Source organism: Talaromyces rugulosus, chromosome III (assembly GCF_013368755.1).
Source record: "Talaromyces rugulosus chromosome III, complete sequence".
In the NCBI taxonomy this organism is placed as follows: domain Eukaryota; kingdom Fungi; phylum Ascomycota; class Eurotiomycetes; order Eurotiales; family Trichocomaceae; genus Talaromyces; species Talaromyces rugulosus.
In genome coordinates, this window is record NC_049563.1 from 2,756,513 (window position 1) to 2,771,441 (window position 14,929).

General features: G+C 47.4%; 6 protein-coding genes across 6 annotated transcripts; 5 read left to right on the top strand and 1 right to left on the bottom strand.

Annotated features, from left to right (window-relative positions):
* Window positions 1-1,380: 1,380 nt before the first annotated feature.
* Window positions 1,381-1,886, top strand: TRUGW13939_05809 (uncharacterized protein; the record flags this gene model as incomplete). Its single annotated transcript, XM_035488967.1, has 2 exons — window positions 1,381-1,691; window positions 1,760-1,886. 2 exons carry the CDS (start codon window positions 1,381-1,383, stop codon window positions 1,884-1,886), a joined length of 438 nt encoding a protein of 145 aa, XP_035344860.1.
* A 584-nt stretch (window positions 1,887-2,470) lies between these two features.
* On the top strand, window positions 2,471-5,083 carry TRUGW13939_05810 (uncharacterized protein; the record flags this gene model as incomplete). The annotated part of the gene is made up of 4 exons (XM_035488968.1): window positions 2,471-2,922; window positions 3,184-4,030; window positions 4,102-4,187; window positions 4,252-5,083. The coding sequence occupies 4 exons, from the start codon at window positions 2,471-2,473 to the stop codon at window positions 5,081-5,083; spliced, it is 2,217 nt and encodes a 738-aa protein (XP_035344861.1).
* An 810-nt stretch (window positions 5,084-5,893) lies between these two features.
* TRUGW13939_05811 (uncharacterized protein) lies at window positions 5,894-6,805 on the top strand (the record flags this gene model as incomplete). The annotated part of the gene is made up of 2 exons (XM_035488969.1): window positions 5,894-6,355; window positions 6,413-6,805. The coding sequence occupies 2 exons, from the start codon at window positions 5,894-5,896 to the stop codon at window positions 6,803-6,805; spliced, it is 855 nt and encodes a 284-aa protein (XP_035344862.1).
* An 835-nt stretch (window positions 6,806-7,640) lies between these two features.
* On the top strand, window positions 7,641-9,317 carry TRUGW13939_05812 (uncharacterized protein; the record flags this gene model as incomplete). Its single annotated transcript, XM_035488970.1, has 4 exons — window positions 7,641-7,778; window positions 7,843-7,968; window positions 8,017-8,109; window positions 8,160-9,317. The coding sequence occupies 4 exons, from the start codon at window positions 7,641-7,643 to the stop codon at window positions 9,315-9,317; spliced, it is 1,515 nt and encodes a 504-aa protein (XP_035344863.1).
* A 94-nt stretch (window positions 9,318-9,411) lies between these two features.
* TRUGW13939_05813 (uncharacterized protein) lies at window positions 9,412-11,797 on the bottom strand (the record flags this gene model as incomplete). Its single annotated transcript, XM_035488971.1, has 4 exons — window positions 9,412-9,671; window positions 9,772-10,430; window positions 10,687-11,328; window positions 11,385-11,797. The coding sequence occupies 4 exons, from the start codon at window positions 11,795-11,797 to the stop codon at window positions 9,412-9,414; spliced, it is 1,974 nt and encodes a 657-aa protein (XP_035344864.1).
* Window positions 11,798-13,613: 1,816 nt separating this feature from the next.
* Window positions 13,614-14,738, top strand: TRUGW13939_05814 (uncharacterized protein; the record flags this gene model as incomplete). Its single annotated transcript, XM_035488972.1, has 4 exons — window positions 13,614-13,653; window positions 13,704-13,750; window positions 13,801-14,506; window positions 14,563-14,738. 4 exons carry the CDS (start codon window positions 13,614-13,616, stop codon window positions 14,736-14,738), a joined length of 969 nt encoding a protein of 322 aa, XP_035344865.1.
* Between the last annotated feature and the right edge of the window lie 191 nt (window positions 14,739-14,929).

Below are 14,929 nucleotides of genomic sequence, written 5' to 3' on the forward strand. Positions count from 1 at the left end.
TGTCCAAATGCCTTGCCGTCTTGTTCAGGACTACAAGGTAACCCATCACATATATAGTGATCGCAAGAGACATCAGGGCATACGTATTCTCTGCGGTGCTTACTGAAAAATGAAGTTAGAAGAGGCACTTAGGTAAGATGAGAAGTTGAAAAAACGAGAAAAAAAATCTGGATGAGACACATACTTCCAGTGATGGCCTTTGCGAAATTGTCGTCCGCAGTCGTCACAGTTTACAAGAGAGTGCTGATTGTGAGGCTCGGGGGCTGGTGGAGTCACACCAGAGTCATAGCTGTCGACGGTATTGGAAGAAATTGAAGGAACATGTTCAATAAAATCAAGACGCGGAAATTCTTCAAGTTGGTTTGAGGGACCATGTTGATTAGGTAGCTCTCTATCGTTGGTTTGATCAAGTCGGTGTTGGCTTGTCGAAGTTTGATACCGAAGGGGACCCTCAGTGTCCGCCTTATCTAGCCACGCTGGGTTGACAGTCCCGTCCCCGAAAAAATGTTGTTGTTGTTTTTGTTGTTGGAGATTTGACTGTCGATCAGAGGCTAGGTTTTGGGAGTCCGAGATGGGTTTTCGCGATCAAAAAAAGGTGAATTTGGTTGGTTTGACCTTTGCAACACCGGGTCTTCGATCAGAATATGATTAGAGAGGCGGAAGAGTAGATTCAAATTCGAGATCCTCAAAAGCCGAGCAACATGGAGAAACAAGAAGATTTCTTATAAATGAAAGGAAGATGAAAAGGAATCACAAGATCGAATAAGATGAGATAAAGAATGTGGAGTGAGGGACAACGTTAACGATGTATTCAAAAGAATGGAGATGACAGTCCGGCTGCCCCTGCTCCAGAAAAAAAAAAGAAGGCTCTATCGCTGGATTCTCTGGCATATTTATGCTTCATATTCTTACTTGGGACGGACTTGGCCGGAGGCCTGAGCGGGAATGCCCCCAAATACTGTCGCTTGATTGGTGCAAGTTGACCATCATGCGTATGCAGTCAAGGTGAAGCATGAACTTTTACTCTTCGATTTCATGTATACATTAGTATCCTTGTCAATTTCAGCCCAAAGATCATTCGCGGATATGGTGGGTCTCTAAAAATGCCCCCGATCCCAAGGCTATGATTGACTGCTCAGATAAAGAGAGCTACGTGGACCGAGCGAATGTGCAGGAATCCGATCTATATGATGCATGCTACAGTATTGTACTGACTTTTTCAGCATGGATTCAAGATAACGCATTCAGATGAGCATTTCATGTAGGAAAGTTATAAAAGCAGAGCTGAGTTCGTTCCTCTTGGACTATAAATCTCAACCAGATCATTCGAATGTTAAATCCTGAATCAACTCCCAACTAGTTCTTGACATCGCAATTACCATGTCTTCTATCTTCTGTTGTTCCTCTATTACCCCTTATAGAGAGGCTCGCCTTACGCACGAGAGCAAGTTCCAGCGATTTATGGCCTGGGCTCGACACTCCGAATCCTCTCCGGTGACAAGCTCGGACTCGTACTTTCGGAACCCCAACAATATTCCAGAATTCGCAGTGCAGGTTGTCCGACAAGTCAATTATGGCCCTGTCGAGGCCAAGCGCTATTTCATCCCAGATAGCCTCGCAGGTGACCTAAGTGAATTCTTGGAAGTCACCGAACAAGACTTGATTATTGGGAATTTTCAGAAGCTGAATGCGTCAGTTTTCCTACTATAAAAATGATCTGTTCCATAATTTTTACAATAATAAACTGACTTTGAAAAAGGTACAAAAATTTCAAATGCGTCACTCATAATAAGTTCTTTGAGCTCAACATTTACCAGAAAGATCCCGTCAATCAACACCACTGGAGATTCAACATTGCTCGTCCAGCTACCGACATTGATATTTGAATAAAAATTTTCAAGGATGGCCGCTCATATGTGGCTGGTACAGAACGTTTTACTACTCAACTAGTTTATCGTGCGTCAGAACAATTTCTATACTCAAATATCAAGTTTGCAATATCATCACGTCATATCTATTCGTTTAGACATTCTTTACTATAGCTCTGTTCCTATATCATTGATCTATACAAATAATTATGGATATTAGAGTTCTTATAATAATATACATAGTCAAGTCCGTAGGATTTAGGAATATAATACCCTTTATTCCTAGATATCTTCCCTCGAGGAAGAGAGAAGCGTTTAGTCTGGGCATGATTACTATACGGTTTTGGATTTTAATTCGGCTTCTGGAATTATTAAGTACCTTTGAGTTACTCGGATTATGGTGGGATTTTGCTATTTCAGTTTTGATTGGCTTAATTCTACGCAAGGCTGTGGCAAGGCTGTGCTAGTGTCACTTAATGCCTTCACCGCTTCTCGCTTGACCCTATCCATGTTTCTGTACTCAATTTCATGGAAATCTCTTTTAATCTTCACAAGCTTTAAACCTTTCAGTTCCTGCGCATTTTGATGAGTCGGAAATCGCCATGGCAGGCTTCTCCGTTGCGGCTAATGCCTTCTCCGTCGTCGGGCTCGCAGATGTCGTCTTCCGCCTTGGTGTCGATACAGCCGGTTTATACTCACGCTATTGCAATGCTTCAAATGATATCAATTGCCTGGTAGACGAGATACAGGCTTTTGTGGCATCACTCGCTCAGATTCGGGTTTACTTGGACGAATATCACCAGTCAACTTATGCCCAGGGAGATGGACAGACTCTTCCACCACAGTTTTCAAAGACGCTGTCCGACTGTGAGAAAGAACTTCGAAATCTACAGGACCTTGCTGAAAAAAATAAGAATGAACTTCATGATGGGCTGGCCGTGCAAATGATGAAAAGTTGGAGGTGGGCGTCACAGCATGAGCATGTTTCGAAATATCGAAAGCGGATCAGGCATCACAATATAAACCTGCAAACAATTTTGGTGCTTATTGGAAGGTAAATAATATTGTCTCCGTCCAATTATGTGTTGATGTACACGTCTGGAGGTTTTAATGACTGAATATCAAATACAAACTCGAGCCTCCAGATGTCGGTGCTTGTCATATTTCTATCGATGAAGCGTCTTGAAATTATATACTATGACAATACATGCGAATGAGGAGGCAGAAAAGACGAAATAGTTCTTCACCAAGAGCTCAGATCAACGAGGACAGACATCAATACGGCAGGATTGACTGTTAACCAGACACTCCATAGCATGGAAGACAGTTTGACTGCAAAACAGGAAAAAGCCAATGCTCTCGTTCACAATCAGAGTGTTCTTATATCTCAGCTGATGAAGCAATCCGAGGATCGCCATGTGGAACTTCTACAACGGATTCCCAACCTGACTCTGGAACAGAGTGAAGAAGATGATTTTATCTTTCAAGGAGAGAACCTCGGAGCCATCGTTTTACCGCTGTTGCTGATAAAGTCGGATTTGTTTAAGACAATCCAAACTCTCCAAAAAGAGGGTATTCTCCATGTGTCCCGTTTGGAGGCGCAGTGGATTCTACAGCATTTTGACAATCTGCTTGCTAGGGGTCATGCAGCTGCTGCCAATCATTTGAATGGAAGACTAGGGAATGATCATACAAAAGCTACCTCTAGGTCATTTGACTTGAAACAAAGAGAATGTTCATCAAAACAAGGGCAAGAGCATATAACTATGAACACAAAAGTCTCTGCATTCGATCAAATCGGTCGTATCACTCATACCTCGACAAACTGTACCCCTTCGGGTGTACTCATCCTGCAAACCGGCTCTTCAGACAAACCGGTTAAGCGTCATCAAAATTTAACGATCTCCCAAGTATTCCGTTTATCTTTCTATCCAAAACCCGAGATTTCGTTGGTCAGCATTAGCATGCTAATGTCCAATAAGTTTGGACGGAACATGGAGCTCGAAATCCCACGACTCATCCAGACATACAACACCATCTCTTCCAATTCGGAGACTATGTATGCTATCATGCAAGACGATGTTAGAGGTCTAGAAAGCATTTTCAAAGATGGACGAGGATCACCAAACGATATATTTGATATTGGTTGGTCTCTTTGTGCAGTAGGTGTATACTTTTCTAAGGAGACTTTTGTGGTAACTTTGTGACAAGGTGCGGCGTTGACAATTGATAGACCGCTGCCCATTTTCAAAGTACTGCGACTTGTGAATATCTTATTCGTGAAGGAGCCTGTATTTCCTTGTTTAGCCCATTTGGAAGGTGAGATTGATTCAACGGCATTGCTGTTGGTCCTTTGACCTAAACTAATTCTCTTCTATTTCAGATGGAGCCTTAGTGTGCTGCAGTTAATCTGGCATAATTTAATAGACCAGGTCCTTGTCAACCCTTACTCCATAGTGAAGGCTGCAATAGAGAAAGCCCTGCATTTATCGAATTTGGTCATCAAACACGGATGTGATCCTAATATGGTGGAAGTGCCTCATCAGGCAAATATGATACACTCATTTATTATTAACTATTGTGCCACTAGCGAGAACCAGAAAAGGGCCGAGAACAAAAACCCCGAAAGTTACAACAGCGACCAGCTTTCCATTAACGAGTTCCGCGAGATCTTCTCACTTATTGTTGGAATGGGTTGTGAACTGGAAGGACGTGAAAAATTAGGCCATACTGCCTTGCACACAGCATGCTACTTCGCGCAACTGAATATGATAAGGGCATTTGTCGATATAGGAGCTGATACTAATGCAGCTTCTAATTGCGGTAACGGCGCTCTACATTTTTTGTTGGCTGTGGGTGAGGGGAGGCAAGACAACGAGGACGACTTTTATCGTGGACTTGTTATCCTGCTTACCAATAAAAGCGACCCTAATCTCCTCAATAACTATGGAATAAGTCCATCAGATTTGGTCGGCTGGAGTCCAAGACGGGAAAAGAGGTGGGCTAAAGCAGTTATACACACAGGATATCACAGTTTACTAATAAAGAACTTTATCGACTGTGGACACGAGGAAATGATAGTGGTAATAGTCTCCCCCGAGTTTGAGATTTCAGATGCCGACAGCAAACTTCCGGTCTCGAACATGACATTAGATGAATGGACAAAAACCCGTCGTGAACGTTTGGGATGTCGAGAGTGTCGAGCAAACGAATAAAATCAAAAGCAGCTGAGGAAATTCGCAACACTTGGACCGGCAGTCAAGGGTGAACATAATGGAATTCTGCTTTTTTTCCCGGTTCTTTGGTACTGACAGTTCTCGGGTGAATGATAATGTTGAAACGAAGTCCTACATAGCCGGAAATTTTTCGTTTGGTTTTCATACTACTTTCACACCAAGATCAATTCAATAAGCTCATGTATGTCATTCTTTTGGAATTGAACTGGATAAAATGCGTGTGCTCCCTAGTACCGACTATTCATATTGACCTCAAGATGGTGTAGATATGCATGAGGTCTTACTAGGCGTGACGGCAAAACCTCTAGCCCTACTAACACGTTCTTATTTAGAAATATTTGGACCTAGATCTTGGTACAAGGATATAACGGGATAATTGGCGGATCAAGAATGTAGACGAATGTAGACTCTCCAAGATAACTCTGTCAATTCTCTACATATTGGAGATTATTACCCAAGTGACACTCATTATTTCATTCGTTTCTATTGTATGTCTACAGTTTTCTCTACTCTGTATAGATCTACATATATAGAGCTAGTATCACTATTTTTAATTTTCTATCGGGGAAAATTTCGCCTTCCGTGGCGCTATCCAATCAGCATTTATCAGTGACATACTTGCCGTCATTTACTAACATTGTTTGGAAATATAAGCACGCACCAATATACATGCACCTGCCATATACATGATTTTATTAGACAGTCCCAATGATCAAGCGTCTCAGAATTTCCTCGGCACACAGGCTCACTCCAGTCATTCTTCGTTCTGCCGGGAGCAGATACACAACAATGGCTGCCCACCCAGAGCCTACTACTAATAGACGCGAGAGCATGCAATACACCAAACATCCGTCTCTGGCTATATTAGAGAGCGAGGATAACGCAACTATCCGCCAGAGATATCGCCCCTTCATTATCGAAGATGACGCAGCCGAGGACTGGGTCACTAACCTCGAGTTGACAACAGCCATGGACATGGCAGCGCAGGAACTGCACAAGTCAAGCAACAACAGAATAAAAGTACTGGTGCTGTACGGCAGTCTCCGTCAGAGGTCGTATTCTCGCCTGGTGGCGCTGGAAGCCAGCAGGATCCTCTTTCGCCTGGGATGCGATGTCCGCGTGTTCAACCCGGACGGTTTGCCAGTCAAGAATGATACCGACCACAATCATGCCAAGGTGCAGGAGCTCCGGGATCTCAGCCAGTGGAGCGACGGACATGTTTGGATATCGCCTGAACAGCACGGAAATCTGGTTAGTACTACATACATGGATGCATACTTTATCAAGTAACCACTGACGATGATTCAGACCGCCGTATTCAAAAACCAAATCGACTGGATCCCACTTAGCACGGGAAGCGTGCGTCCTACTCAAGGCCGAACTCTTGCTATTGCGCAAGTATGCGGCGGATCGCAATCGTTCAACGCGGTCAACTCGCTGCGTCTTCTCGGTAGATGGATGCGCATGTTTACGATTCCGAACCAGTCGTCTATCCCCAAAGCATACACGCATTTTCCCGAACAAGGTCAGCCGGGTGACCAAAGGTTGCTAGCCAGTGATAACCGAGATCGACTGGTGGATTGTATGGAGGAGTTTATGAAATATACCATTCTTATGCGGCCGCACCTGCAGCTGTTTGGTGATCGATTCAGTGAGCGGAAAGAGAAGCGGATTAAGGAGGAGAAGATGTTGTCAATTTAGAGTGTTTAGATTAGAATAATATCAATTCATATTCAATTGATAGTTTGACTTATTTCTGCCCTCTCAGGGCGGGATTGGAAGTATATCATTGATACTCTTTCTTCAAGAGATTCCTAGGCTAAAGCGAGCTAGTAACTACCTGGGTATAAAGTTTACCTAATTCTGTTTTTTATACAAGAATTATACAACAATAATATGCTCATCGAATGAGATGCCCAGTGCCGAATCGGGTTAGCCGAGGCACCGGACTTGCTGAAAACAGCCAGAAACAGCGTCAGCGGTGGCTGTGTAGGCACTATTTGTTTTTTATTTTGTTGTTGATTGTTTACTAGTTTAGTGATGTCAGTGGAAAGTTTTGCAAACTCAATTTTGGGTTCTGTGTTCCGTGTTCTGAGTTCTGAGACGTGCTGAGCTGTGCTATTACTTTGTATAGCAATAATATAGATAGATGGGATCAATTGATACCAGATCATAAAGAACAGAACCATGAATAATGAATTAACTCTCACCATTGTGACTGGTTAAAGCAATACGTAGTACGTACAGAGTAGTACTAGAAGTGGTAGAAAGTGAAGCTAGCGGAAGTATGGCGATCCGAGCCGTTTACGGCGCGTGAGGTCAGGCATTTATTGCCCCTCTTCTTCGTCCTCTTCTCTCTTCTCCCCATTATTATTATTTTATCCTCCACTTTTTGCGTTCACTATCTGTTATCTTCTTCTGTACTGATATTCGTGCCATATAGTATTTAATTTTACCACAGTGAGTCAGCCCGCTTCCAGACTCGACTCTAGTGTCTGTTCCCTGCTGACGTGTGACACCGCCAGTTCCTGACAACATGTCGACACCTGCGACTCCAGTCGACGTCTCGCTGCCCAGTCGCAGTGCGACTGTCTACAGCACCGGAACGACTCTGACCAATGCGACCACTGCCACGAGCGACGACGAGGGCCTCGTCGCCGAGGACACCAGCGAGGTTCGTACCGTTCCATTCGATCCGCGCCTGAACATCCCCGACTGACTGGTATTTTGCTGTATAGACCACCCGTCTGCTGCTCGAGCGCCTGCAGGCATGGAAGCACATGTGCGGATACCTGGAGGAGTACATCGAGGCGACCGCCAAGATCCAAAAATCGCAGTCCAAGGACTATGAGAAAGTCCTCAAGGTGGGTTCTGTCCGGACATATTCATGGTAAAACATGCTGACGGCGCAGACCGTGAGCAACCCGCTCAAAGAAGGCCACCACTTTGACCAGGACTTGGGCGGTGTCGTGGGCATGTTTGAGAACCTGCGCACCAACACACGGGTATGTTGTACCTATAACTCATTCTAAAGTAAGAGGAACTAACTTTCTAGGGAATCTCCAACATGTACGTCGAAACCGAAAAGAACCTGCGCGGCCAAGTCCTGCCCATCCTGGAGCGTCTCCACAAAGAGATCAAGAACAAGTCCAAAGAGCTCAAGTCCGGCGCGCTCAAGGGCTCCAAGGCCGTCGACAAGGCCAGAGCTGTCACGCAAAAGCACATTGAGCTGCTGGGCCAGTTTGCCGCCATGCACGAGTCCGCCGCGGCCACCAGGATCGAGGCTACCAATGACCCGTATGTCTTGCGCCGTGGTATTAACCACCGCCTCAACAAGCAGATCATTGAAGAAAACATCAACCGCAACGACACCATCACCGTGCAAAACTCGTTCAGCCAGTTCGAGGCCCACGTCATCGAGACCGTGCAAAACGCCATGACCACCTTTTTCCAGTTCATCGGCGGCCAGTTTGACCGCCAGCGCGCCATGTACGGCGACATCGTTGCCAGTGCCATGAACCTGCCACCCGACTACGAATGGGGCCGGTTCGTCAAGCGCAACGACGGCATCCTCATTGACCCGGACCAACCCCCGAGAACGTTGAGCAATATCAGCTTCCCCAACCAAGGCCACGCCGCCACCAAGCCCGTGATCGAGGGAACCCTAGAGCGCAAGTCCCGGGCCCTCATCAAGGGCTTTAGCACAAGTTATTATGTTGTGACCGCTGCCCGCTACCTGCACGAATTCAAGGACGACGACGACTTCACCAAGGATCCCACCCCGGAGCTGTCTCTGTACCTGCCCGACTGCATCATCGGCGCCATCGACGGGGTCAAGTTCAGCGTCAAGGGCAAAAACGTGTCTGGCGGCAAAGTCGGCAATGCCTTTTCGACCACCAGCGAGCTCCAGTTCAAGGCACACACGCCTAATGATGCGGAGAAGTGGTGGCGCGTGATCAAGGACTCGACTGCAGCGCCAGCTGTGTCGCACATTATAACCACCACCACGTCGGCTGCGTCGACGCCCGCTGGGACTCCGACTGTTGCCTCGCCGGCAGTAAGCCGGAATGTCAGCACCTCACACCCTCCGGTTGATGAAAAGGCTGGGGCTGCTTCAACTTCTCCTTCTGAGAGCGAGTCTCTGGGAGGCGTCAAGCGCAGCGCGAGCCACTATCACGGATCTCCTGGGGGGACCGGAATTGAGAAATCTTGATCATAATTTTTCTCTCCATTTATATATTTAATTAGCATTGCGTAATGAAATGAAGATAATACCTGTCTATTGACAATGTTGATATCTAGTACAACTATTCTTTCCTCCACTTCAACAAATGCAAATCCCTCCTCCCACCCCCCTTGGCCTCTGGCAATTCAGCACTACCCTGGGGAATCGTCTGTTGAAACACAAACCCACACTTTTCCATCGTCCGCACCGAACCCTCATTCCCTGCAAACGCACAAGCCCCGATTGTGCATGTATTCATGCGCGGAACCGCCCATTCGGATATGACGCTCTGCAGCGCGGCGCTCGCGATTCCTTGTCTGTGATGGGATGGCGCGAGCCAGACTATCCCCAGTTAGCTTTTTTGAAAAAAAAAAAAAAAAAAAAAAAAAAAAAAAGATTCAAAAGGAAAGGGAAAGGGAAAGGGAAAAAGGGGGGAAAGTACAGCCAACACCCCATTCAACAGCTTCATCACCCGCCGGTAACGCCTCATTTCGCATGCGCGCGTCTCGTCGCTGGTCGCTGCCATGTGGGAATTCGTAGAATGCATACCGGGCGATTCTGAAATCGCCGATTTTGAGTGCATGCGCTATAGTACTAGTACTACTTTCACTACTTTCATTACTAGTTGATATGGATGTATCGCGGATATCGCGAAACGGACATCCATCAACCCATTCCCCGTCTTGCTGCCCTTCTGCACGTTTCAAGATACGCTGTGTCTCAAAGTAGCCGCTGCGAATGATGGATGCGGCGTGCGAGTCAAAGTATGGGTATGGCGGGCCCTCGAGATTAAGGTAGACACGAGGGTCGTTCAGGGCGGTTGTTATGGATGATATATCTGCGGGTGGTGGAGTTCCCCTTTCATTTTCGGTGTCATCATTTTTGTCTGATGTAGAAGGTGAATCGTCGGTATGGTCAAGCAGGCGTGGAGGAGTTAGGATGATGTGTGATAGTGGAGGAGGGAGGCGGATGTAGGGTTCTGCGGTGATGGGGTCGTGCTGGATCATTTTTATTTTTATTTTATTTTTTAAATAAATGGAATGAAATGGATGAATAATATGGTGTTGTTTGGAATGTTTATACATCCGTGAGTCATCTGGTCTGAGTCATACAGTAATGTAACTAAACAACGTTCCTCTTCCTAAAAGTAATCAATCATCATTCATGATACTAACACTAATAGCAAACTTTAATCCACCCGCAATTCAATGCTACTAACGGTACAAGGTATCCAAAGACCAAAAAAGTTAAAAAAAAAAAAAAAGTAAAATCATGTCATGCCGCTAAAGTGAATAAGAAAGTGAAAGTTTAGAAATCCTCTGGACTATGCAAATCCTTCAACTTCTGCCCCAGAAACCGTCCCAACGCTGCCGATTTCGATTCTAGCGCTAGGAGAATCTCTGGCGATGCATTCAGATTCAGCCCTGCGAGGCGCGCGAGATCGTTGCTGCGGTCGACTTCATACTGTGCTTCCAAGAGTTTATCTGTCTCACCACCGCCGCCGCTTTCGGTGGATGATGAGCCTGTGGTTTGGGAGTGTTGAGATGTTGGGGCGGATGATGGACCGTCGTTGATTGTGGTTGTAGTAGCCGTTGTTGTGGTTTCTGCGGTTGTGGACTCCGTCTTGCTGGTGGTTTCGTCTGTTCCCGATGCAGCACTGCTGGTGACAGTGGTACTATCATGTACATCCTCTGGCGTCTCTTCTTCCACCTTGGCCGGACCGACAACCGCGAGAACCACTTTGTCGCCGATTCGCGTAACAATGGCTACCCGGTTATCCTGCTCGAAAACAATCGACCCGACGTCGCCCAGCGAGACCGACGGCGCAGTCACAAACGACGACGGGTGGCTGGCCGGGTTGACGCCTGTCAGGTTCCCAGACGTAGACGTTTTCGCAAACGATGTATAGGCCGCGCCGTACGTGGCACTCAGGGTGCGGAGTTGGCGGATGGGGAGCTCGGAGGCGTATGCAAAGATGGCACCGTTGGTAGCAAATATTCTTTTTTTTCAATGTGTTAGCCCAGCTTCGTCAGCTTATATTTAGAGAGAACTGACAAAATAGAAGTGATTTCCGGTGGGCTCAGGTTATCCTCCAATAAATCCCCGAGAGCCTCGGAATCGAGCATGCGAATATCTGGTAGCGCTGTCATCTTGTCTTCCGAAGCGCTGTCTGCATCACTTGGATTCGTCGAAGTAGTAGTAGTAGTAGTACTAGTGTGCGAATCCGTGTCCGTCTCGCAGCTGCTCGACAGAAACGGTGTTGGGGCTCGCGCGCAGTCTTCCGGGAAGAAGAAGCAATTGTCCCAGCCGTCGTCGTCTTGGTGCACGTATTCGATCGGCTCGGGCGAGTAGTCGAGCAGATTCTTCGCGTACTGCACTTCGCTGCGGGCCCAAAAGGGCACGAAGGCGAGGTTGGCGTGCTTGTCGGGTTGGGGAGGATGAGGGCGGGCCTGTAGAGAGGACTCCATTTTAGTCTTAATGCAAATAAAAAGAAATCGTGCGACCAAGGAGACAATATATATAAGCAAGGGAAAAAAAAAACAACAACAACAACAGGCAGTCACTCAAAGTAATCGACCAAAGTCATGCGACAAGCCCCAACGAGTGGGTAGCCTCGAGTCCGCATGCTGGGGTTAGCCTGGATGGGTACACTGCATCGGCACTATGAGGACCAAGCCCAACATTGCGTCGCGGCGCATCGTATTATTACTCGCCAGCAATAACACATAGCCAGTTCTGGTATGGACCACAATCCCAGACATCCCAATGCGCAACCTCGTGGGGAAAATGCCTCAAAGGGACGAAAAGAGCGTTTGCGGCGCTTACGGCGGAACATCACCATAAAACAGGCAAGGAGGGCAGAGAACAGCGCATTGACATGTTGGGGCAGGCTGGATCTGGGGAGAAAATACCTCAATGTCTGATCAGGTAGATCGATCAAGTAGATCAGCTGTAGCCACTGGTCGAGAGTCGCCCAGCGCGGTGGTCAGTCGGGGTAAAGCAGAGAGAGGGCTGTGGTCGCCGGCGATGTGCTGGAGTGGCAGATTGCAATGCGTGCCTCGCCGTGTTCTTGTTCTTCTTCTTCCGACTGCAGTAACCGTGTAAAGTCAATGGTGGCACTGACTAGTGGTGGATGATATTGGACGCATGTGGCAGGGTGATGTCTGGGTTAGTGAGGGAACTGAGGGGTGAGCACCGAGAGCGTGGAGTCGAATTAGCTTCTCCGGCCCGTTCCTGCTGCCCGCCGCCGCTCCATTCTCAACGCTACACTCCTCTTTCTCGTATCACTTACTGCACGCCGTGACTAATTGTACTGATTATTGATGACTCGACGTGACTCTGTCTGGGGTTTTACGCCAAGATGGAGCCGAGAAAGCTAACGACGACTGCTGGCTGACAGGCTACAACGTACAATACCTCTCAACCAGCACATTCCACCCATTCAGCAGCAAGCGGAATGTCACTGCTCGCCTGAATCTCATGCCTCGCATGGATCCCCGCATAGCTCGATGTAGGCTGGTGGAGAAGCAAGCTGTTCGAAGCCGAAAGCTTGTCATTCCTAGAATGTTCAATGTGCCCAATGGGCTTGAGCCGACATTTGGGCATCAACATCCTTCTCTCGCCGCAGATCACATCCCGTTGAGAATGTCGAGAGTCGTGAGACGTCGCTGTGATGTGTGTACTGATGGCAAGACTGTCAATAACTCCAGTACATACCGGTTGACGTTTGCATTTTGACATCTGCATTGGATCTCGCCCGGATACTTCAGCCACTTTGTCTAGGGACTCTCGGCATGTTCTCGAACCCATGTCAACAGACTGCATTAGCTGGCTCCCTGCATGAGCCTCCTCTAGCGCACGATTTCATAGACTGTTTTGGCTTGGAGGATCAAGAGTGCGTTTAGGTCGGCATTAGCATGCGAGTCTATTCTACATCTGTCTACAGTACACCAATAAAAACTTCGGTTTTTTAGCATTTCAGATCAAAACTATTTTATAATCATAATTAATTGGATTATAATATAAATCGATGTAGGGTAACAATATAGGGCGGCGGTTAGTGCTCCGTTGCGTCATGCTGGAGCTGTCTTTCACCCCGCACTGCTCGCCGACCACAACAACCTCAAATCCTTTTTCCTGTCAATGTTTCGCTTATCGTCTCCTCTCTGCAACCCCATCAAAGCATCGCGCTTCAGTTATCCTTTCACACGAGGTAGCTTGCTTTTATCTGCTTTACGACGTACATGCGCTGACCGCTGCACAGGAGGCATTAGAGCATTCGCCATGGCTTCCACCACCGACACGTCCACCTACAAGCTCAACCGTAAGTACTCGCACAACGTACAATCGCGTACAATCGCTGACATCTTGTAGACACTATGCTCCGGGTCAAAGACCCTAAGAGATCAGGCAAGTTCTTTGTGTGCGCCCGCCAGCTGCTATAGTCTATTGCTAACTCCCTCCAGTGGAGTATTACAAATTCCTGGGCCTCAGCGAGATCAAGAAACTGGATTTCCCCGAAGCCAAATTCTCCCTGTATTTTCTGGCTTACGACAGCGCCAACTCTCTCTCGAAAGACAACGGCCTGTTTGATCGCAACGGCGTGCTGGAACTCACCCACAACTGGGGCACCGAGAACGACCCGAACTACAGCATCGTCAATGGAAACACCGAGCCACACCGCGGGTTCGGACATATCGCCATCTCTGTCGATAACATCGAGGCTGCTTGCAAGCGCCTCGAGGACGCCGGTCACCCTTTCCAGAAGAAACTACAGGACGGCCGCATGAAGCACATTGCCTTTGCCAAGGACCCCGATGGATACTGGGTCGAGATCATCCGTCGCCACGAGCAGGATGTTGGCACCACCACTGACCCATCGACTTACCGCTTCAACCACACCATGCTCCGAGTCAAGTCCCCCGAGGCCAGTCTCAAGTGGTACCAGGACGTGCTGGGCATGAAGCTGATACGCACGCGAAAGAACCCGGACGCCAAATTCGACCTTTACTTCCTGGCCTATCCCGGGTCGAACCCTGCCATCAATGAGTCCTCTGCGGCTCCAGGATCCGACTGGGAAGGAATCGTGGAGCTCACCTGGAACTACGGCACCGAGACTCAAGAAGGCCCCGTCTACCACAATGGAAACGACCAGCCGCAGGGATTTGGGCATATCTGTAAGCAATTTTTGTACCATTCGTGATGCGACGAACATAGCTCACGAATTTCTCAGGTATTACCGTAGACAACCTCGACGCTGCTTGCGCGCGTTTCGAGACTCTCGGCGTCAACTGGAAGAAGCGTCTCACCGATGGGCGCATGAAGAATGTCGCTTTCCTTCTTGACCCCGACAACTATTGGGTCGAGGTTGTCCAGAACGAAAAGTTCAGCGATGCCCACAAAATTTAGAAGAAGTTGTCGTTTGTCACTAATAGCTATGTAATTGCTGCGTGTCAATGTTAAATATTACCATAACCACCACCATCAGACTCCTAATCAAGTTCAAAATGATGCCAAACCAAGCCAATATTATTGGCCCCAGAAGTGGATCGCTGATGATAAATAAAACTCTCATTAAATATTTTTAGCCTGTGACTGCC